Source organism: Notechis scutatus, chromosome 2, assembly GCF_049901735.1.
Source record: "Notechis scutatus isolate UNSWTSFEM ecotype Mainland chromosome 2, rNotScu1.2, whole genome shotgun sequence".
NCBI lineage: Eukaryota > Metazoa > Chordata > Lepidosauria > Squamata > Elapidae > Notechis > Notechis scutatus.
In genome coordinates this window covers 26350546-26373820 of record NC_142010.1, presented here as the reverse complement: position 1 = coordinate 26373820, position 23275 = coordinate 26350546, and the positions used below count along the sequence as shown (strand labels likewise).

The following is a 23275-nucleotide window of genomic DNA, read 5'->3' as shown; positions in this document are numbered from 1 at the left end:
CAATTAGTAACTACAGGAGAAAATTTGTTTAATGAGAAAAGATAATATGAAATTGAAACAGAACAGACACAAGTATAAATATAATGATTTGAATTGAGATGAGATAATCAAAATAAAATTGAGAAAATTAAGAGGGGAAAAACTACATAGAAAATGTAAAATAGTATAAGACATGGAATAGAATACAAAAAGGAGCATGAAATTAAGTTTTGTGTCTGTATAAAGAAGTTCAACCCGGGACCATGCTATTTTCAAAAAAGATGTTTGTGTGTGAAAACCCAAATAAAACTTTATTAAAAAAAAAAAAAAGTTGTGTATATCATCATGTGGGCATCTCCAGGTGGTGATGAGGCCTCTGTCCGTTGACCTTGACATATTTTGATAAAGAGTTGCAGCTGCGCATAGCATAGGATAGAAACCTAAGCAAGAATCTACCCCCCCAGCTTATACAGTTCTGGTTTGTAACACCTCCAGCTCACTTCCCATAACCATTCCCCCTCCTCCCCCATTACTTATGACAACCGAAAGATGCAAAGCAAAGGGAGAAAATCTTGAAGGCTGACACATACTTAGTAGAAAGGTTTCGGGTTCAAGTTTTAAATTTTGTTTTGTTATATTGAAAATCCAATTTCTAATCTTTCTCCAAAATTTCTGAGCAGATGGGCAAGTCCACCACATGTGAAAATATGTTCCTTGTGCATAGTTACATTTCCAACAGTTGGGTGGTAGATTGGGAAACATCTTAACCAGTCTCGCAGGAGGTAGGTGCCAGTAATGAACCATTTTATACAAGTTTCCTTTATACGAGACTGACATGGTTCATTTGAAATTTGTCTGCCAAATGTGTTCCCACTTATCTAATTCAATACTATGACCCATGTTTTTAGCCCAAATTATCATAGATTCTGTAACTGTTTCTTCTTTTAATTTGTAGTCCAAAAGATATTTATGTTTAATTAATTGTTTTCTTTTCCTCTCCTAGCCATATTTTATCTAATTCTTGTGGAGTCATATTAAAGCCAAATTGTTCTCTATTTTTTTTATAATGAGTTTGTATTTGTGCAAAGGGCCACCATGCTATCTCCTTTCCTTGAATTTGTGTTTAGTTCCTATTTTTAAGCTCTCCAGTGTCATATAATAAATCTTTATACCTAACAATATTTTCATAATCCAATACATTTGGATGTGTGACTGCTTCCAATGTAGTAAGCCACAATGGAACCTTTGGGTAGTGTTTTTTTTTTAATCTTTCCCCAGATATTGAACAACATATTTCTTACATGGTGCCTTTGGAAATATGAATGTTGCTTAGATTTTCCATCCCACATGAAGGCGTGCCAGCCAAGTTGGAGATCAAAACCTTCTGTTAGGGATATACACCCTAGCAGAACGTGCAACGGCAGTCTAGCAGACAGGCAGATATGTGAGACAAAACGTTGTAGTAGCTTACACTCAGTAAGACAGATACACTGTGCAAGTTAAATAGTTTTTATTCCAGCAAGAGTTATAGCATAGTCAAACAGTCCATATGTCATACACTAAGTTCAGTCAGTCCGGGGGTTATTCAGTTTGCAAAGTCCAGTGTCGAAAAAGAGTTCATTAAACTTACAATATCAGTCCAGTGATATATCTCTTTTGCAGTCAGAGATATGAAGAAAAATCAAACCCCTTTTCTTCTCTCAGCAAACACGCAGTTATCACCATCAATCTATCATTGTCAGCATTCCAGTAAAAGCCAGGGAAACAGTGAGCTCTCTTGCTCCCTCTTATGGTGATTTTACAACCGCACCCAAAATACTTGGTTTACAGTTTAAAGTGATACATACACTTAAACTCACTAACATAGTTTATATATTATTTTACCCAAACTAAGCTAGGTAACCAATGTTATCCCTAACACCTTCTAATACTAATAACCTTCTATTTTCTAATTTAACCCAATCCTTAAGTCAGTTTAATATAGCAGCATCATAATATAATTCAAAATCTGGAAGGCCAAATCCTCCTTTTTTCTTGGCATCCTGTAATAATTTATATTTCACTCTGGGTTTTTCCTCTGCCATATAAATTTAGATATACATTTATTTAATAGGCTGTGCCTACTTATCTGACCGCCTTTTAGAAATGCACTGCTTTTTAGAGATAGTCCTCGTTTAACAACCCAACTTGGACCAGAATTTCAGTTGCTGGGCGATGTCATTAAGCAAAAGATCACAGGACTGCACTGTTTAGCAATGTCAGTTTCAAGTAATCCCAATTGTGGTCATTGTATGTTTCTTGCCTGCCATTTTCTCCTTCAATTCAAATCCTCCCTCCCCCATCTATCTCCCTCCCATCTGGGCCCTTTTGGATGCCCTGTACCCCATGGCCCTGTGAGTTGCTGCTCTCTGCTGGCATTTGCTAATTTTTTCCTACTTCTAGTGATGGGAGGCAGGGGGACTAACCCTTCCCAAGCTAGGTCTGCCTCCCCAGATACACAGACATAAACACATGCATAGATGGCCATGTGTCTCTGCTGTCTGTCTATCTCCATTGCAAAGATCTGCTCTTTTTTAATCTGAAATAAGGGAATGTCCAAGTCCTTCTTCACATTTCCCCTCCGCACTACAATAGCAACCATTATAAGAAAATCCTAGTGATGTTTACTTCCCCTCTGAAAAAAAATCTGAAAAGTAGCCAGGGGTGCAGGGGTTGCCTAAGCACCCGCCGCGGTCCGCGCAGCGCCCCAGTGGGAATTAAATTGGCAATGCCCCCTTGAAGCTTTAGCAGAGTAAAGTAATCAAAAGTGATTTTTCAAGGTGAGTCTGCATGATAGTTTTATTATTTGACAAAAAATAATAATAAAAAGCACCTCTCTCTCTCTCTTAACTTAATAATAAAATAATAAATAGACAGCCCTTTCCAGCACGCGCGATCCACCGCCACCGCTTTCCACCTTGCAAATGCAAAAACCACGGAGGGCTCCGGGATTTTGTTTTTTTCTTTTTGCAAAGAGCAGCGCGAGCAAAGAAGAGCAGCCAGCCAGCAACTTGCTACCGGTAGTCCAAACTAACAGCGCTGCTTATTGAGTCGGAGGTGGGGGGGAGGTAGGAATTAGGGGAGAGGGGACAGAGGGGGTGAGGAACAGGAGAGGAGACTCCTTGGAAACCATGCAAGAACTTTTCTGCTTCCGATTACCCCCATGCTTACAAGTTGCAAAAGAAACATGGAACTCAAAACAGCCCAGATGCGCGGCTCGGCTCGGTTCGGGTCTTCCTCCCCACCACTTAAAAACGCGGAGTTCCGGCGCTTCCCACTCTTGCAAGCGGAGAGAACCGGCTGGTTTTTTTCCACCGACCAGTGGCAACTTTGCAAAAAAAGCATGATGATGATGATGATGATGATGATGATGATGATGATGATGATGATGATGATGATCGGAAAAGAAAAAAATCGGAATTCCCATTTTAGTCGGAAGAATATCATGTATGTTCAATTAAATGGATCGAAAGGCCAACAGTCTCGATCTTTCTCATGGTTTAGTGGTGCAAATTCTGGTCCCAATTTCGGTTGTAAGCCGAAGACTACCTATAATTCATCACTGCTTCAAGAGCATCATCTGAAGTGGTGGACTCTTCTTCTTTTTTCTTTTTCTTCACCCAATATCCTGAAAGGACAAAAAGAAAAACGCTCAGGGTGTTCTTCCTCCCTTCACCTCCAAGTCTGAGGTGTCATCGGAAAACTCATGGTGCTTCCAAAAAAAGGACTTTTTGTGAGCATCCCAGGAGATCCATGGTCAGTGACCAAGAGACAGGCTACAGCCCTAACTGGGAATGAAGGACGTGACACTGTGCATTAAGTAGAAGAGCCAACTTGGTGTACTGATTAAGGCTTTGGGACTAGAAAGTGAGAGACTGTGAGTTCGAGTTCTCCTTTGAGCCCGTTGGGAAATGTTAGGCTAATGGTCCCCAACCTTTCTGGCCTGATGGCCTGGCTGGAGGGGGTGGGGGAGGGTGTTCTGACCAAGGCTTCCTGGGACCGTAATTAAGCACATGCTTAATCCAAACAAGTCTTGTTTTATTTCAATGCTAGGAATTATGTGCATTCCCAGCCTGTAATGCAGCTCAGGTGTTTTAAACCATCTCCTATGGTCTACAAGTCACCTTGTGGCGAGATAAGGATGCAAATAAATTTAATACATAAAAAAATTAAAACGTCTTTATTTCTCTAAATTTTAAGTGGAGATTTTGGAAGCCACGAATCCTCTGAGAAGTCTCTCTCTCTCTCTCTCTCTCTCTCTCTCTCTCTGTCCTTAGAGGCCCGTTTTCCAACACTGGCAATTTCCAATGTGTGGACTTCAACTCCCAGAATTCTACAGCCAGCATGGCCACCGATGAGAATTCTGGCAGTTGGAAGTCCACACCCCTGGAAGTTTCCAAATTTGGAAAATAAGGCCTTCAAGCCTAAACCAGAATGGCAATTCCCTCTTTCTACAAACCCATCTGTAGAGTGGCAGCATACTTACCAATACATCCAATTAATATCACCGGCAGAAGGACAAGAACCACCATTCGTCCCCTTCTGAAATACACAGCAGATAAAGCTGCAATGGGAAGAAAGGAAAAGAGGGTGTTTCCTTCCTGGAATGTGACTGAAATATTTCCATCAGTTTCTTTTTCCTAATGTTATATACTCAATTTGACATGAAAAAGCCAAAGAATGTTAGGCTTGTAATATCCATATCCTACATTCTAATTAATATACAATAAGGTACAATATTCTTTCTCTTGTCTTTATTTATAACCCCACGTTAATAAGGCCCTTGTATCTTTCAAGGCTTGTTCCCTCCTGTATAACATCTCGTGTATTATACATGTTCCCCTGTTTAGGTTTTGTGTTGCTGTAAATATCCCCCACCCAGATTCTTCCATGGAGAGTCTGCCAGACCCCCTTGTTTTTCTCCAGCCTCTCACCAGCCTCTTCCATGGCCAAGTCCAGAGGTTCCTGCAGGCCATCATGTTCCACATGACACCGGTAGCGGCTCCTCTCTTTGGGATCAATCTGGATACTGAGCCAGTAGTAGTAGGTCCCATCTGAGTTGGGGACCACGGACCCCTGGAGGGTGTCTTCCAGCCAGACCTCTCCGTCCCTCCTCCAGAAGGCATCGATCTCCTTGGGGTAGAAGCCATGAGCTCGGCAGAGAAGACTTTCCTTGCCGTCAACCTCAGTCCTGCTGCTCATCGTCACCACTGGGGGCTCTGCTCCAGTGTAGAGAATGCAGAGAATTGTCAGAAGAAAAATGTCATTTGTTCACAATGTTTGAAATTCTCCATCCCCAAATATCTGCATCTTAGTCATGTGGCTATGAGTCTGCTCCGGGACTCAAGGAAAGCCCTGCGGAACTGCCCCCAAAGAATGGAAGGATGCCTGGGACTGCAATACCTCCAGAGAAGCCATTTCCATAAAAGGCATTTTTTTTCTCTGGAGTCAAGCATAACTCCTGGGGCCTACGAGGAAATAACCGTTCAGTTTTCTTGGCAACAGTATTTATTTATATTAAAAAAAAATAGGCACTACCCATCTCACTATCTAAATGATAGCAGCGTTGTTAGGACTCTGGGTTGGAGGTTAGCAACCTTGCGTTCGAGACCCCGCCCCGCTGCATGGTGGACCGAGCTCCCGTCATTCGCTCTAGCTCCTTAACAGGGATATGATTGGGTGTTTCCTGGGCAACGATGATGTCACTGGCTAATCTTTTCAAGCCAGAAGCAACTTTTTAATAATAAAAAAGCACCTTTAAAAAATGGTGCTTTCGACACCTACGGGGACTACCTAAGTGAGTAAGGATGTATTTCTAAGTGAGTAAGGATGTATGTATTTCAATCTCCCTAGTGGACTCCCATCTAATTGCCAAGCAGGCCCAACACCAAAGAGTAAGAGCTTTCCAATTCTTCTTTCCTTCAATAACCTGCCACCTTTAGGGATTCGCGACCGCGCGATCCCTGCTGCGTTCGCCGCCAAGGTTCCCCCGATCCATTTGGATCTGGGGGATATAGCTGCCCCGTAGAGGCAGCTGAAGACAGGGGGGATCCGGCAAGGGGTTTGGGGGTGCCGCAAACCCCCTCCCCAGCCGGCTAAACCCCCTTTTCCCGAGGTGGAGGAACGGCGGTCAGCAATGGCCGCCACGAAGAAAGCTGCAGCCTGGAAAGCATGTGCAGGAGGGAGAAAGCTGGAAGAATAGTGAAAGTTGCTTCTAACCGGGACAAGACGGGAGAAAGTGACCTGGAACCTTGAAGGCTGCTAAGTATATATTATTCCTTGTGAGAGTTACAAGCTGCGAATACTCTAAAGGGGAAAGTTTTTTCTTTGTTCTACTCTCCTTCCTAAAGTGACAGCGGAAAAAAAAAACAAAAAACCTTTTTGGCTTTGAGTGGGAAGGGAGAGTGAAAAAAATCAGAGCAAAATTGAAAATAAGGAGAAGATTGCCTAGAATTGCAAAGAGTTCTTAAACATTAAAAAACTTCCAAAAAATATATATTTGAAAAGGATTTGTGATTACTTTAACCCCAGAAAGAGAAAGTGAAGAAGAAGGTATCTAAAAGAAATAGTCTGTTTGGATTGTTTGGTGATTTTGGAACCTTTGGAAATTACTTCTGATTAAAACATCTGTGTGGTTGTTTGGAAAAACTTTTTCTCTACACAATGGCATTATCTATGGATGGATTGAAACTTATATATCAAAAATATGAAAGAGAAAAACAAGGAGGGGAAGATGGTCTTGATACTACTTTTCAATACTTAGAAATGGCGGTTTATACTTATGTGAAGCAGAATGAGGATGATGGGGACAAAGAAGAAGAAGAAGCCATCTTTGATGAACAAATGACTTTGACTGGAGAAGGGAAAAAGCAAGAGAAAAAGGGGAAAAGGTCTTTAAGATCTGGAAAAACAGCCCAAAAAGAGAAGAATAAGGTGAAAAGGGGACATTATGTTAAGAAACAACAGAAAGGGGGAAAGCAGAATAAAAGGGAGGTGGAGAGACAAGGGGTTAAAGAGGACAAGGAGAAGAAGAAGCAAGAGAGAAAGGAAGGGATGAGAAGCCCTAATGGTGGGGAGCAAGATGTTAAGAAGCAAAAGTTTTTTTTAGAGATAATGGATAAATCTTATTGTTAAAGGGATTCTAGAAAGGTACATAAGATTGCATTTTTATACCTGTATTTAGAAGTAATCATAGAAAATTAGAAACAATATGTAACTTAAAATGTGATAAAATATTTAATATAAATTAGTGAAAATTTTGGTTAAGAAAAAGGGAGTACTGTAATGAAATATGATTCAAGATTGTGATGGGGGGATAATACTTTTTGGAAAGCATAAGTGTTCCCACAAAGGCATGATATTTAATTAAAATGGATAAAATGTTTAAGATATAAATGATTGTTAATATTAATGATTAGAATATGGTATATTAGTGAATTTTTTTGTGAAATGTGATTTGAAGTAGAAGGGAGGAACATTTTAATGAAATATCGAGCTATAATATGTGATGTGGGGGGAATAATTATGGAAAATAGGGCTTCCACAAAAGTATGTGATTTAATTGAAAAGCAATGAGTTAAACGTTTAAGATATGAATGAATATCAATATTAATGAATAGATTTGTATTACTTTTGATAATATAGTATAATTTTAGAATGTACCAGACAGAATCCCAATGTATGTCATGTGTTTTATATTAAGTGGGGAAAGAGATAAAGGCATCATACTCCATATAGTGTACAGGAGAAGTCTTTCTTCTTTTTTTTAAAGAAGAAAAATAAATGGTTGGCTGGAATAGAACAGACAAAGAATAATAAATATTATGATATGAATTGAGAGGAGATAAATAAAATAAAATAAAATTGAGAAAATTTAAAAGAGAGGAGAAGTCATATAGAAAATTGAAAATGTTAATAGGATATGAAATGGTATGTAAAATGAATATGAATTTGAATTTGTGTCTGTACCAAGAGTTTTAACCTGGGACTAAGCAACCTTCAGAAAAGAGATTTTTTATGTTATTATGTTTTTGTGTCTTTATGTATTGTTTGTCTTGAAAATAAAATTTGTTTAAAATAAATAAATAAATAACCTGCCACCTTTTCTTGGTTATTCTGCGAATGAGACAACCCGCTCTTTCTTCAGTTGCAGTATTTTGTACCACCCAATTAAGACTCTAGGCCATAAATAGACACCCTCTCCTCTTATTCAGCGTTGCCATCCTTACTCTTCCTTGCCCGAGCTTCTTTGCCGTAGTCCAGCCATTTCTTCAGCAAGGCAAAGCACTCCCCTTCCAGGTAAATTTTCTTGCGCCAGCCCCTGTCCAAGTCGGCATCCCATTTCTTCTTGGTCGTTTCGGCCTCGGCGTTGGCTGCCGTCCAGTTGAGGGTGGCCTTGTTAAAGCTGAGAAAGTTTTTCCCATCGTAAGCGTAGAGATCGTACCCCCTTTCGCTCCCATCTTCTGCCAGCTCACAGCCGTAGAGCCGCTGCCAGACATGAAGCTCTAAAAGAGAGCAAAATTAGTAAGCCATCACCGCACATTTAGGCAAGTTCTGTCAGAAAGAAAACCTCTCCATCCCTGCTTTATCTCCAGCTTCCAGATTCCCTCACTCAACCTAGAGGAAGGCAAAGGAAAGGGATGTTTGTCCACTCTTCCCATCACCAATGCAGCAGTGAGCCAGGTTTTTTAAATGTTTTATTTCCAAAGATAAAATACAAAAGGGGGGGCGGGGGGAGAAGAAACAAATTAACAACCATCAGACCCTAATAATAAAAAAAGAAAACCATGTGTACAAAAAAAGGAAACAAACAACTAATATATCATTCACACGGACATTGAATGTAGAGAGTCCACCCTGCTTAAATGCTGACAAATATATCAAAAATATCTGATGTGTTCTCCTCCCCTTGTAGTACAGGCCCGCAAACTGTTATAAACTTTCCCATCTTTCAGAGAACTTTCTAAACCTGGATAAAAGGTCTGTTTTCTAGGAGCTGCGGTGGCACAGTGGTTAGAATGCAATACTGCAGGTTACTTTTGATGCCTGCCAGCTGCCTGCAATTTGGCAGTTCAAATCTCACCAGGCTCAAGGTTGACTCAGCCTTCCATCCTTCCAAGGTTGGTAAAATGAGGACCCAGATTGTTGGGGGAAATAGACTGTCTCTGTAAACCACTTAGAGAGGGCTGTGAAGTACTGCGAAGTGGTATATAAGTCTTAAGTGCTATTGCTAAGTCTAAGTGCTATTGCTATTGCTATCACAATGGCCTAAATCTCTCCTTCAAAATGACTAAGTGAGTGCATGTATAGAAATCGATACAAATGCATCCACCCAGAACAAGCTTCCCAATTCTGACTGAAGCAGGACAAAGACACACGATTTGCAAAGTTTTATTCAAGCTTAGAAAGCAAGCAAAAAGCAGGTTGGGGGGGGGGGTCAACCAAGCCTTCTCAAAGCAGGCAACTTCTTTGACTTTCCAGCCTAGCACTGCTGATTGTTTTGCATTATCTTAGAAGTGAATCTCTTCCTTCCTCCAAGTGAAGATAGTGTGACCCTTAAACCATTTTTAGTGTTTTCTCCAGAACTGGATTTGTTCTCCAAAATATTTTAACGAAGCAAATTATAACACTGTATGGTACCGTGTCATAGCATGGGGGGGGTCCCTAACCCCCGGGCCGTGACCCACTATCAGTCCGCAACCCATTCGGAACTGGTTCCTAGGAGCGGCGGGTGAGTGCCTGCCCACGAGCAGCTCCACCTGCATGAGCAGTGAGCGAGTGCCTGCATGCGTGCAGCTCCACTGGTGCTCGCACACAAAGCTCCATTTGTGCAAGCGGCAGGTGCATGCACCTGCTCTTGTACACATGGAGATGCGTTCGCTTGCGGGTGCGCCTCTCACTCACACAGAACCATCCCCTTCCCCCTCCCGCCAGGGCACCAAGCTGGAAAAATCAGGGACTGCTAAGCATTGCATATTTGCACCCACTCCTTTGTCTCTAATTACCGGTCCTATCCCCCATTTATCATTCTAGGGTTCAGGAAAAGTTTATGAAATTAATTAGCATTACCATTCATTACCCTAGACTGGAAAAAAAAATGGCAGGTGACCGGCAGGTAATTCTCTGGCTTGTAAACCTTTGATCTTGGTCTGGCTGTTGACCAGAAACCAAGACAGCATAGTTCATCCATCGAAAAACACAGCTTACATGCTCCATCGACTTTGTAGGATATTTAGCTGCCGGTCAGAATTTCATTGTTCGGCTTCTTCTCTCTTGGCAGATGGATTAATCCCGTTTATAATGGATTAATCCATTTATCACTAGGCAGCAAACAAAATAAGAAACATCATTCCATTATAGCAAATCAACACACACAACTAAATCCCCCATAAAATCTGAAATCCCACATTGCATACCCCACCAGATCACCAGTAAGATACATCTGAGTCCTAGTGTTGGGGGGGGAAGAGCCTAGATAGTGGTTAACCTTAATCCTACCCATCCTAGTTTATTTTCTTGTCAGCAGAGCAAATATCAACTGTTTTGGTTGGTGGTTTTGAATGGATGGAAAGATATTGGAGAGTCAACCAGATGTCATGAGCTGGGAAGATGTAACTTCCCAGAAGTCAGGAGTTCTATGGTACTAAGAACAATTCTTGTCTAGATAAGCGGTCTACCAAATTTGACAACTGTAAGATTTGTGGATGTCAACCAGGCTGGCTGAGGAATTCTGGGAGTTGAAGTCCACAAGTCTTAAAAGTTGTCAACTTTGGAGACCCCTAGTCTAGATCATTCCACATGGAGACAGAAAATCAGATACAGGTACTCCTCGACTTATAACCATTCATTTAGTGACCATTCAAAGTTACAACAGCACTGAAACAAGTGACTTTATTTAATTTACATATTCATTCTTTCAATCAATTTCTATAGCTGCCTATCTCAGCCAAGGGACTCTAAGCGGCTTACAATTCTAAAATTATAAAACAATTTAAACAATTTAAAATACATTAAGACAGCAAAAGCATCCACAAAATAAATGAGTGTAAATGACAGCCAGATAACAGATAATCAGAGTTGGAAGGGACCTTGTAGGTCATCTAGTCCAACCCCCTGCCCAAGCAGGAGACCCTACACCATTTCTGACAGATGGCAGTCCAATCTCTTCTTGAAGGTCTCAAGTGATGGCGCTCCCACAACTTCCGAAGGCAACTTTTGTTCTATGGGTTGATTGTTCTCACTGTCAGAAAGTTTCTCCTTGTTTCCAGGTTGAATCTCTCCTTGATCAGTTGCCATCCATTATTCTTTGTCTGGCCTCCAGGTGCCTTGGAAAATAGCTTGACCCCTTCCTCACTGTGGCAGCCCCTCTGTGGCAGCCATGATGATTAATAAACTTAATAGTAAAACCAAGTAACGGGACACATTCCAAGCCCCAAATACAGAGCCAAGTTTTTAAAGCTTTGTGAAAAAGCCAACAGGGTTGGGACTATTCTAAATTCTGTTGGGATAATATTCCATAAGGCAGGGGCTGCAGAAGAAAAAGGCCATTTTCTAGTTCCTGCTAGTCGACGCTCTTTGGCTGATGGGATCTGCAGCATGCCAGATCTGTAGGACCTTATTGGAGGGATAGAAATTCTTGGAAAAAGACAGTCCCTTAGGTAACCCGGTGCCTTGTCACATAGGGCTTTAAATGTGGCAATCAGTGCATTGAATGGCACCTGGGAACAAAATAACAATAAGTACACAATCATGCCTACCGTCCCTGTCCTATTGTCTCCATTTATTCGTACCTATTTCCTGTATTCTTACTCATGTTTATACTTATACCTATTATATTGTAAGCGATTGACAAATCAAATCAAAAAAATAAATAAATAAAATAAATGTAGCTGGCAACATTTTGCAGCAGCTGAAGTTTTCAAAGGCTCTTCAAGAGCGGCCTCAAGCAGAGAGTATTATAGTATTATAGTAATCTAAGACATGGACCCAGTGCCGTGGACCAGCACTGGGTTACGGCATGACAGAAACTGGGTCGTTGAAACAGGCAAAGCCCCACCTGTGAAATGCAGGCAGCTCGTGAAACCACAGCCTTTCCGGTCTGCGGAAAAACTTCTCTCCATGAAATTAGTCCCTGTTGCCCAAAAGGTAGGGGGGCACTGATCTAAGAGGTTACAAAGGCCAAGGTGAATGGGGAGCAGGACCTCCCAGTCCAGAAATGGATGCAACTGGAGCACTATATCGCAGCTACCACCTGCTCTTCAAGAGAGACCTGTGAGTCTAGGACTGGGCTGGGCAATTAATTTTCCCAAGGAGCCACCTGAGAAACTGAGACTGTTGTGGTGGGCCCAACCCTAATCCTAACCTAACCTGGGGTGAGCCAATCCAATAGGCCCATCCTCTGGGGGGGGGTAGCACCAGAGAAGTGGAGGATCACCATCAAGTGGTCTGATCTAGTGGTGGGATTCAAAAATTTGTACTACCGGTTCTGTGGGCGAGGCTTGGTGGGCGTGGCAGGGGAAGGACACTGTAAAATCTCCATTCCCTCCCACTCCTGGGGAAAGGATATACTGCAAAATCCCATTCCCTCTTCTCCCCACTAACCTGCTTTCCAGCTCCGTTCTCCTGTGCAGGGCAACCAAAGGAGACCCAGCCGATCAGCTGGGACTCGGGAGGCAGAGAATAGATGGGGTTGGTGGGGCCAGTCAGAGGTGGTATTTGCCGGTTCTCAGGACTACTCAAAATTTCTGCTACTGGTTCTCCAGAACTGGTCAGAACCTGCTGAATGCCACCTCTGATCTGACCATGGCAGGGGAAAACCCCTATCTCCCTCAAATCCAGAAAATTCCACCGTTGCCTTGATAGAAAACCAGATCCGGTGTATTACTGCTATTATGAATCAGCTTCCATAGTAATGATAAAATCCAAGCTACCTTTGACCCCATGCCCAGTGAAGCCAGATTAAAGTTACTCAGGGGTCTATGAAGATGCTCAATCAACCCAAAGGTGCTTTTCCAAAAGGCAAGTGGACTTTCTTGGTTTTTTCCTTTGAAAATATTTCAGTTTTTATCCGAGATGCTTCTTCAGTTCTGAAGAACTTCTCACGGACTTCTCACTTCCTCTGAGATGGGGGGGCCTGCCTCTCCCTCAACCATCCACTGCAACTCAATCACCCGGTAAGGGGAATGTGAGGGAAGAAGTTCCTACAGAACTTCAGCGTTGGCTCTCAGTGCCAGAAGGAGCTCTCCCTTATCCCTAGCCCCAATCAATCTACCCTGTTTCAGAACTGGTCTCTTGCAATGGCCAGCAGGTGGGGGGGGGGGCTGCATGCACATACACAACACACACATCCTATCCCTGACTCTCACCTGGGAGAGGAAGGGTGCAGAACATCCATCCCTATATTCACACCAGCGACCTTTATGGTCTCACCTAGAAGTTGCCAAATCTATTGCCTTGAGCAGGAGTTCCCAACCTGTGGGCCGTGGCCTCTTGGCCACGGGCCGCACGAGTGGTTTGCTGATATGCATGCGTGTGTGCACACACACACCCCCCACTCACGCTTAGCATCGCCATAAGACTTGCACAGGCGCTCATGGCCCCATTTCCATCACATGGGCACTCGCGGTCCCATCACATACTCACAGCTCTGTTTGCATGCACGTGCAGGTGTGCGTAAGGAGCCCCAGGCCGTCAACCCAGAAAGATTGGGGAACTCTGATCTTGAGCATCCCCAACTCCCAAAGGAAGTCCTTCCACTCCTAACTGGTAGTCCTAGTAGCAGCTTATTGGAGGCTAATTCCGGTTATCAGCTTCTGCAGTCTCTGGCAACCAGTTGCTGGGCTCGTTGATTCAGCCATTCAGTTCTGGGCCGGTTGTCCCATCCACTCCTCTGCTACTATTTCCTCTTCACTGTCTTCCCATTGCCACTGCCACCATCATCCCAGGTCTCAGCTTGGTGCCTCTGTTCTCCTAACCAAGGTAAATCCAGATGCCACCGCTCCCTCGCTGCCTCTCCTCCTTCACCGGCCTTATGGCTGCATGGACCTTCGGCTTTGGCTTGGTGTCTCTTATCTCTGGCCTCCTACTGAAGGTCCATCCTTAGGAATTCTTCAGCATCACTGTTGCTACAAATGTAAACACCACTAGTTCTGGGCTTGGCTCGGCATCTCCGACTTCCAAGCTACAGCTGGAGGTCTGACCTCATTATGCCTTCGCCTTCACCCCGGCTCCGGGCCTTGAGTCCACATTTCCAGCCCCAGCTCTGATTCCCAGCTGGGGATCAGATCCTGCTGTGCTTTCAAACTTGCCTCAATGGCATCTGGCACCAGCTCCATGCCTTCAATCACCAGCCTTGCCACTGGGCAAGCAGACCAAGACAAGCAGGGTAGAAGGTAGGAAGTGGGTATGTCGACAGGGGTTCATCCTCTTTTAACGACCCTATAATCCATAAGCATTTCAGACCACTGGTTGTCCAGTCTCTTCTTAAAAGCCTCCAGTGATGAAGCACTCACAGCTTCTGGAGGCAAGTCGTTCCACTGATTAATTGTTCTATCTGTCAGGAAATTTCTCCTTAGTTCTAAGTTGCTTCTCTCCTTGTTTGGTTTCCACCCATTGCTTCTTGTCCTGCCCTCAGGTGCTTTGGAGAATAGCTTGACTCCCTCTTCTTTGTGGCAATCCCTGAGATATTGAAACACTGCTATCATGTCACCCCTAGTCCTCCTTTTCATTAAACTAGAGCAGGTGTCAAACTCGAGTCGTCACATCGTCTTGTAATGTATTGCGACTTTTTTCCCCTTCACTAAACTGGGTTCGGGAGTGGCCAGCACGTGACGCATCTGGCCCTGAACTAGAGTGTCGCACAACACTCTCCACTTCATGGCAGGGAGCCTTGCACTCTGGAGAGGCTCACGCATGCCGTTTTCTCTCTGATCCTCGACTTACAACCGGTCCTTGCGTTTACAATCACTGCAGCATTCACATGATCACGTGATCAAAACTGAGGCGCTTGGCAACCGTCGTGTATTTGTGATAGTAAAGCAGCATCCCGGGATTGCGTCGTCACCATTTCCTACCTTCCCAGCCGACTTCTGACAAAGTCAACGGGGGACAGTGTTGTGGTTAGCCGGCAGCAGGTGCGGATGGTGGAAGAGAGCGAGGATTCAGATGAGGGGCCAGGACCATTAAGGAGTGGACTGCTGCCTTCAGAGATTGTGGGGGCTGGCAGCAGCAATGAGGAGGTTCCCGAGGAGCCTGTACCAAGTGCGTGTGTGCGCAGGATTGCTCGTAGGATAGTTACAGCAGCATGGGCGACTCGGGAGTAAGGCTGCAAGGTAATGGCCCCTCCCTCAAGCGGATAAAAGCCAGGTTTGAAGAAGCGTTCTTTGCAGAAGGCAAAGACGCTCTGAAACTCAGCCTCTTGGACATTATAGTTAATATTTGATTTGAAAACTTTTGTAAACTATTTCTTATCTGTGGGTTTTTGGCAGCCTTGAAAAACAACTCGGGCAAGGCTCTTTCTTGTCGGAGCTAATTAGTTGGAAGCAGCCTTTTATCTGTGAAGAAACAGAATTCGTGAATGAAACCTTAAAAGGCGGGGGCTGCTGCCTTTGTCTTGAGTTTGCTCTCTTGGAACCAGGTTGGATCAGAACTGACATTGGATTTGTTTAACAACTGTGTGATTCACGTAATAGCTGCAATGATTTGCTTAACAACCGTAGCAAAAAAGTCATAAAATCGGGCTTCACAATGGCTTTGCTTAGCATCAGGAATTCTGGCCCTAGTTGTGGTTGTAAGTCGAGGACTACTTGTAATCTAATGGAAGATTTGGCTTTGTTGCCTTGAACTGCCTTCTTAATAGAGAAGAGCTACTTTGGTACCAGGCTAGAAACAGGGAGGCCCTGATTTCTAGTCTCGCCTGAAGCCCAAGGCCAGCTAGATAAGCTTGAGCCAATCACTCTCTCTCAGCCCTAGAAATGAGGCAAATCCAAAATCTGGCCACAAAAACTGCAGGGGCTTGTCCAGGCAGTCGCTAGGGGCAACAAAAACACAACAACCTTCTCAGCAGATTTTCCTGACAGATCTCTTGAGTTTGTCTCCCCAAATGTTAAGATCTAGATGAGAAGAAAAAATGTTCATCACATTTATTTGTTGCCCGTCTGGCAATGAAAACAAAATATCAGGGAATGTTAAGATTCTCCATGCCTTTCTCTCCTTCCTGTTGTTTTAATTCTTGAAGCTGCTTTATTCCATTGTGAAGATTCCTGCAACTATTTCTTTCTCCAGCTCATCTTGCAAGGTCGGCCTCTCCTATATGCAGCCCAGTGCCCTGCCTTCAAATTATAATTTATTAGCACCCTACAGATTCATTAACTGTAAAGGATTAGCAAAGAGCCCTTTTGTGAATCAGCTTATATCTAATGCAAGAGTGTTAATCCCTGCAAACAATCAAAGATTAAAGAAAAACATCAATGATGAAAGCCAACCATGATAGGATAGGCTGCTTGCAAAATGGTCATGGTTTTATCTTAATTTAATATTTAATCTTGTGCATTGAAATATCTACATATTTTTAAAGAGAGGGAGGGGGAGAGAGAGGGAGAGAGAGAGAGATGATAGAATAGGATAGCATAGGGTAAGAGTTGGAAGACTGGCCCAAGGATGTGAAATTTCCTGGCTGTACCTCGGCTTTGGTTGTTCTCCTGCAGGATATTCTCCAGATCCTTCCTGAAACGCTGCCCAGAAAGGAAGGCTCTCTGAGTCATCCAATTCCAGAAATGGGGGTCCTCTTCCTCAATCTTCTTCATCCAGGGGGCTCGGGACACGGCCTGCTTGGTGATGCTGTTGTAGGAACCAGCAAGGAAGCCATCCCCATAGCCCAGAGCAGTGAACTGGGGCAGGTCTCCAATGGATTCTGATACGGCAGTGTACTGATAAAGCAGAGAATGGGTGTGTCCATCTGGAAAACAAAGGCAGAGTTTCAGGTATGGCAGGAAGAAGCACTTCCCCACCGTTCAAATGGGGTCATTTGTTGACGGCAATCAATTCAGTCTTTTATGACCTCAAATTTTCTGGATAGAAAAAGTTACAGGAAGCCCTTGATTTACGACCACAATTGAGCCCAAAATGTCTGCTCTTAAGTGAGACATTTGTTAAGGCAATTTTGCCCCAATTTTACGACCTTCCTTGCCACAGTTGTTAAGCGAATCACTGCAGTGGATAAGTTAGTAACCTGGTTGTTAAGCAAAATCAATGGGGAAACCAGATTCACTTATCAAAAGGTCGCAATCACATGACCTCAGGACACAGCAGCGGTCATAAGTATGAATCAGTTGCCAAGCATCTGAATTTGGCTCACATGGTCATGGGGCTGCTGCAAAGGTCGTAAGTGTGGAAAAGTGTGAAAAATGATCATGTCAATTTTTTCAGTGCCAGAAATACAAGATAAAAGAAGCCAAATAAAATAAATAAAATAAGTCTCAAACAGCAAAAAATAATAATTTCAGCTGAGATGCTTGGTATTTGTGACTGCTTTTGTCCTCTCCACACTACTGTAACATAGTGTGGTAACTTTTTCATTTACACACGCAATAAAACAATAAAACTTCTACCAACTAATCTTGTGATAAAATAAAGTTGCACGCCACCCAAATCTTAACAACTCCGAGTGACTCACAACAATGAAATAAATTAAAATATAGGTTTGAAATGCAGAATCCCACAAGCTGGGCAGCATTCCACAATTATTTTATAACCCAAAATAAGTACTGTTTAGGATGTTCATGACCATATATGACTGAAGCCCAGAATCTTAAAATTCTAGAATGTGTCCCAGTTGTCTGGTTAGTTTTCTAAATATTATTACAGATAGTTCTCAACTTACAACAGTTCATTTAATGACTGTTCAAAGTTACAACGGCCCTGAAAAAAGCGACTTATGACTGTTTTTCACACTTACGACCGTTGCAGCATCCCTGTGACCATGCGATCTAAATTCAACTTGGCAACTGTCTCATATTTATGACACTGTTGCTCCTGGAGTCACATGATCTCCTGACAAGCAAAGTCAATGAGGAAGCCAGATTCATTTAACAACCATGTCACTAACTTAACTGCAGTGATTCATTTAACAACCATGGCAAGAAAGGTCATAAAATGGGACAAAGTTTACTTAACAAATGTTTTTCTTAGCAACAGGAATTTTGGGCTGAATTGTGGTCATAAATCAAGGATTATCTGTATATGTATTGTCTTCTAAATGCTTTATATTCTTGTACTCTATATGCTCCTCTCTGCTACCAGGAAGACGGGCTAAGAGGCCCTGGGTGTGGAACACTATCCAACATGGAAAATAAATACTAGAAGAGAACAAACAAAAGAGGAAATATTTTCATAGTTCAGAGCATATCCAAACATACATTTATGGTTGTCTAAAGTCAACATTCTATTGTTCTGGCTAGGATCCCAGATTTTTCCTACGCCCTTTGGGACTTTCCAAAGCCACCTGAGATCCTCCCAATAACAGGTGCTTTTTTCTTCTGTTCTTTCATTGGTTGTCCTTTCAACCCACCACCGACACACCTTTGGACAACCAAACACCTGATTGTCATTTATCAGGGAGTGCTGGTAGGTGAGGCCTGACCTTTGATCTATCTATCAATCAAATTTAAATGGCCACTCATGTCACCAAAATAAACTCTGGACTGCCTCCAACACCAATGAACATATCAGAATCGAGCTGGAAGGGACCTTGGAGGTCTTCTAGTCCAGTTCCCTGCCCAACCAGGAGATCTTATACAAGTGACTGTCCAGTCTCTTCTTAAAAACCTCCAGTGTTGGAGCACCCTTAACTTCTGAAAGCAAGCTGTTCCATTGATTTAATTGTCCTCCCTATTAGGAAGTTTCTCCTTAATTCCAGGTTGCTTCTCTCCTTGATTAGTTCCCCCCCCAATTGTTTCTTGTCCTGCCTTCTAGTGCTTTGGAAAATAAATTGACTCCCTTTTCTTTGTGGCAGCCTTTCATGTCCCCCTTAGTCCTTCTTTTCTCTAAACTAGCCAAACCCAAATCCTGCCACCATTCTTCATATGTTTTAGTCTCCAGGTCTTTAATCACCTTAGTTGCTTTTCTCTGCACTTTTTCCAAAGTCTCAAAGCATCAAAGGACATTAGTTTATAAACGTAAAATAGCATTAAGGCATACAAAAGATTAGATGTTAACAGACACAATGGACCACTGCAAGATCTCCTGGGTCCCCTAAGACCTCCCTCCCCTGATGACCCAACCAAGTCTTGAAGGACCTTCGGAAAATAAACTGGGTTTAAGCTAACTTCACGGGGAGGGAGAATGGCGCCAGGGTAAGAGAGATTTTTGCAAGCGGATTTTTGTAAGAGAGATTTTTGCAAGCGGCGATGCCAGCGCGGTGGACCGCTTGGGCTGAGAACCACGGGCGTTGCAGTCCGGCTCCCTTTTGCGGGCTCTCGGGTCCCGTCGCACCTGCCCACCTGCTCCACGGCGCTCGCGATTCGTGGCTCGTGGATTCGTCCCTTCCTCTTGCCGCGTCCACCTGGTGGTTTTTTTCCTCGCAGCGTGCTGGCCAGGCGGGGTGAGAGGAGAGGAGATCGCCTCGAGTGAAGCCCACGCGGCGAAGCCCCCCGCCTCCCTCTCCTCTGCCCACGCTTCGCCCACGGGCGCTCTCCCCGCCACTCACCGGAGCAGCCGCTGCGCAAGAGCAAAAGCAGCGCTGGGAGAAGGAAGAAGCGCTTCGTCGTCCGGCGGTCTGGAGCCCCGCGGAGCCCAGCCGCCCTCCGCTCCCGGGGGATCCTTCCTTCGGTGAAGTTCCCGGGGATCCGGGGGAAAAGATAAAGGCGATCCATAAGATCGAGCCCCCGAGTTTCTTGCGAACCACCAGCCTTTCGGAAATGCAGATCCCGAATAGCGCTGTGGTCACAACGCTGCGTGATCGATCGCTCCGCCTCCCACGATTCGGCGAACCACGCCCGAGTGGAAAGTACCTGGCCGGAGACCTTGAGCAGGTGCGGCCGCGGCGGGGAAGGAGACGTCCGGTTGCTGCTGCTTCTCTCACCGCTAGGCACTTCTCCTCGGTTTCCTGTTTCCGCTCTTCTGGTGCCTTCCTGGTTCGTGAAAGTGTTTCTTTCACGGACAGGTAGTTGTCGATTTCCAACAGTTCGTTTCCAAGTTACAACGGCACTGAAAAAAGGGATTTATGAACGTTTTTCATCCTTAACAATTGTGGCAAGAAATATCCCTCTGGTTCAGTTCCAAGCCGGGAGAAAGGCACTGGAGACAAAATGGAGGCTGGAGGCTTGATTGGAAAGATAGAATAGAGTAAGAGTTGGAAGATGGTTTAATGATGAACAGAACCACCAAGCACATGGTTCTGGGCAGCTGAAGTTGAGAGTGGGCAGCATGGAGTTGAGAGTGGGTGGGTGCATTTATATTTTCTCTTAGGCTTTGCACTTGAGCTTCCTGTTCCTCTGCAAGAACATGTATTCTATTGGCTGTTGTCAGACACCCATGGTGCCATGTAGGGGTTGCGTAGGGGTCATAGCTGGCTCTATAGGGAAAAGGGGAAATGCAAATCCTAGAGCAGGGGTGGGCAAACTTTTTGGCTCGGGGGCCGCATTGACTTTTAAAATTTGACAGACGGGCCGGGTCAGCACAAGATTTTTGGGAATCGCCCCCCTTTCCCCCCTTTTCTCCTCCTTCCCCTCCCCTCAGAGGCCCCTGAGTCAGGAGTTGCTACCGCCGGCGCAGCTCCGCGCGGCTCCAGTCCCGCGTTGCCTCGGGAAGGAAAGGCAAAAAGGAAGAGCCGCGGCGGTGCTTTGCAACGGGAGCAGCGGCACCAGAGGCTCAGGCTCAGTGGCTCCTGGTTTTGCCTTTTCCTTCCCAAGGCAATGCAGGACTGGAACCGTGCGAGCTGCGCCGGCGGTAGCAACTCGTGACAGCCCCAGCCGGACACCTGAGCGGAGCCCGGGCGGAACTGCCTGTTGCTGCTGCCGGAGCACCACCGGGTCGCCTCCTCCAAGCAGCCCGCCCACCTGCCGGGCTTCCCCTCCGCCGCGCGGCTTGGGGCCAGGTGCGAGCACCCGCGAGTTAAAAGGAAGCCGAAAGTTGCTGGGAAGTTGCTCGGGTTTCCGGGGCTTCCAGGCTTAAACTTTGCACAGGCAAAGTTTGCAGGCGGGAGCGTCTGGCCCTGAGCCACACGGAATCCCACTCCAAGCAGCCCACCCTGCCCGCCGGGCGGAACCCTTCCCGCTCCTTGGCAGGAAGACGCTCCAGCCTTCAAACTTTGCCTTTCCAAAGCGCTGGAAGCCCCGGAAAACCGAGCAACTTCCCAGCAACTTTCGGCTTCGTTTTAACTCACGGGCGCCGCACTCGCCCGAGCCGCACGGCGGAGGGGAAGCCCGGAGCGCCGTCGGTTCACTTCCTCCAAGCAGCCCGCCTGCCCACCCGCCCGCTGGGCTTCCTCCACCGCGCGGCTCGGGGCCAGGCGCAGCGCCCACGAGTTAAAACGAAGCCAAAAGTTGCTGGAAAGTTGCTCGAGTGCTGGGAGCAGGCTTTTAAAGTGCCGCCCGAGCAGGACCGCCGAGCCGGGAACGGGGCACCAAGGCAGGGCAAGGCTCCACCAGCAGCGGCCTAGCTTTAGGTGGCTCCAAGCAGCTCGCTCCAAGCAGCCCGCCCCGCCCACCGGGCGGAACCCTTCCCGCTCCTCGGCGGGAAGACGCTCCAGCCTGCAAGCTTTGCCTTTGCAAAGTTTAAGCCTGGAAGCCCCGGAAAAAAAAGGGGGATCGGCGGGGACTCACCTTCGGAGAGGTCGCACTCGAAGGTGATTTCGAACTCCCAGCCGAGGCCTTTGCAAATTTCTTTTCTTTCCTACCCCTAGATCGCTCCGCACTGTTTTGCAGCTTTGGGGGCCATGCGGCACAGGGCAATACACCACGCCCAGCGATTTTTTTTCAGGGGCGGGCCGGATTGGACAGACCAACGGGCCGGATGTGGCCCGCGGGCCGTAGTTTGCCCACCCCTGTCCTAGAGCATCTGGACATGTACCTGCGTTTTGTTGTTGCCTTTTTTCTGGGATGCACTTCCAACTTCGTCTGCTTGCCTATAGTTCTGGGATTTCCTCAAAGTCTCCCATCCAAGTATTCACCAGGTCCGACACTACTGAGCCTTTTTGAAGACATAACTGTTTGAAGGATTCTTTCCTTCCCACCCACCCACCCCTTCTTTCTCTGGAAAACACATTTGCTTAATACTTTCAGGAATTCTTGTTTTGTTTTCTCTTTTCTGTGTATGACTGCAGAACTGATCTTTCTTATAATTAACCCCTCTTTTTCTCTAGCAGACTAGGAAAGGCAAATTTTCCTGATTTGTTCATCAGAAAGGCAGCCAATATTGCATTATGTGCTGATTACAATTGAACCTCAATCATGGTTTGCCATCTCCAAGGGAATCTGGGTATCAATCAGAATAGAGCTGGAGGTCTTCTAGTCCAGCCCCCTGCTCAAGCATTTCAGACAAGTGACTGTCCAGTCTCTTCTTAAAGCCTTCCAGTGATGGAACATCCACATCTTCTGAAGGCAAGCTGTTCCACTGGTTAACTGCCCTTAAAGTTAGGAAGTTTCTCCTTAGTTCTAGGTTGCCTCTCTTCTTGATTAGTTTCCATTCATTGTTTTTTGTCTTCTGGTGCTTTGGGAAATGAGTTGACCCTTTCCTCTTTGTGGCAGCTCCTCAAATACTGGAATACTACCGTGTTTCTCCAACAATACGGCCTCCACCAATAGGAAGGCCCAGCATGATTTCTAGGCATGAGGTGAAATTAAGCCCCACCCCCAAAATTTAGGCCTATTTAAACCATGCGTTTCCCCACCATTTCTCACATCGTTCGTTAGAACTACACGAGGTGAAGAGAAATGGGGGGGAAGGGCGGGGGGATGGGGAGAAAACTTGCCTTTAGGAGTGCCCTGCAGGTAGCCTAGGCTAGAATACCCCGATAGCCGATAGAAGCTCCCTGAAGGCAGAGTCCCCAGCCGCTTCAGGGCGTGGCGTGGCAACCCGTGTACCCTCGCCTTTAGGGCAGTCTCTTTCAGGCAATGGAAGCTCCCCAAGTGCAGTCACCAGCTACTTTGATCGTCCGGTAGAAGCGGCCTCGGGGCGAGCGCACACACACACATACTCCCCTCACCGCGAGGCCGCTTCTATCGGCAGACGAAACCTCCCTTGAAGGCAGAGTCCCCAGCCG

The 23275-nt window shown here is 45.3% G+C and overlaps 2 protein-coding genes across 9 annotated transcripts in view; one reads left to right on the top strand and one right to left on the bottom strand.

The window, feature by feature from the left end:
• The window catches only part of LOC113428608 (major histocompatibility complex class I-related protein 1-like), a 684789-nt gene that overhangs the window by 552296 nt on the left and 109218 nt on the right, over positions 1 to 23275 (top strand). The window lies entirely within an intron of this gene.
• On the bottom strand, positions 3528 to 19919 carry LOC113427194 (major histocompatibility complex class I-related protein 1-like). 2 transcript variants are annotated; one of them, XM_026689657.2, is made up of 6 exons: positions 19721 to 19919; positions 16697 to 16972; positions 8247 to 8522; positions 4953 to 5237; positions 4505 to 4582; positions 3528 to 3646 (listed from the first exon to the last, which is right to left on the bottom strand). In XM_026689657.2, the coding sequence occupies exons 1-6, from the start codon at positions 19884 to 19886 to the stop codon at positions 3564 to 3566; spliced, it is 1164 nt and encodes a 387-aa protein (XP_026545442.1). In that variant the 5' UTR covers positions 19887 to 19919; the 3' UTR covers positions 3528 to 3563. The 2 variants fall into 2 exon arrangements, with proteins under 2 accessions (XP_026545442.1, XP_087810023.1); XM_087953897.1 differs by lacking the exon at positions 4505 to 4582.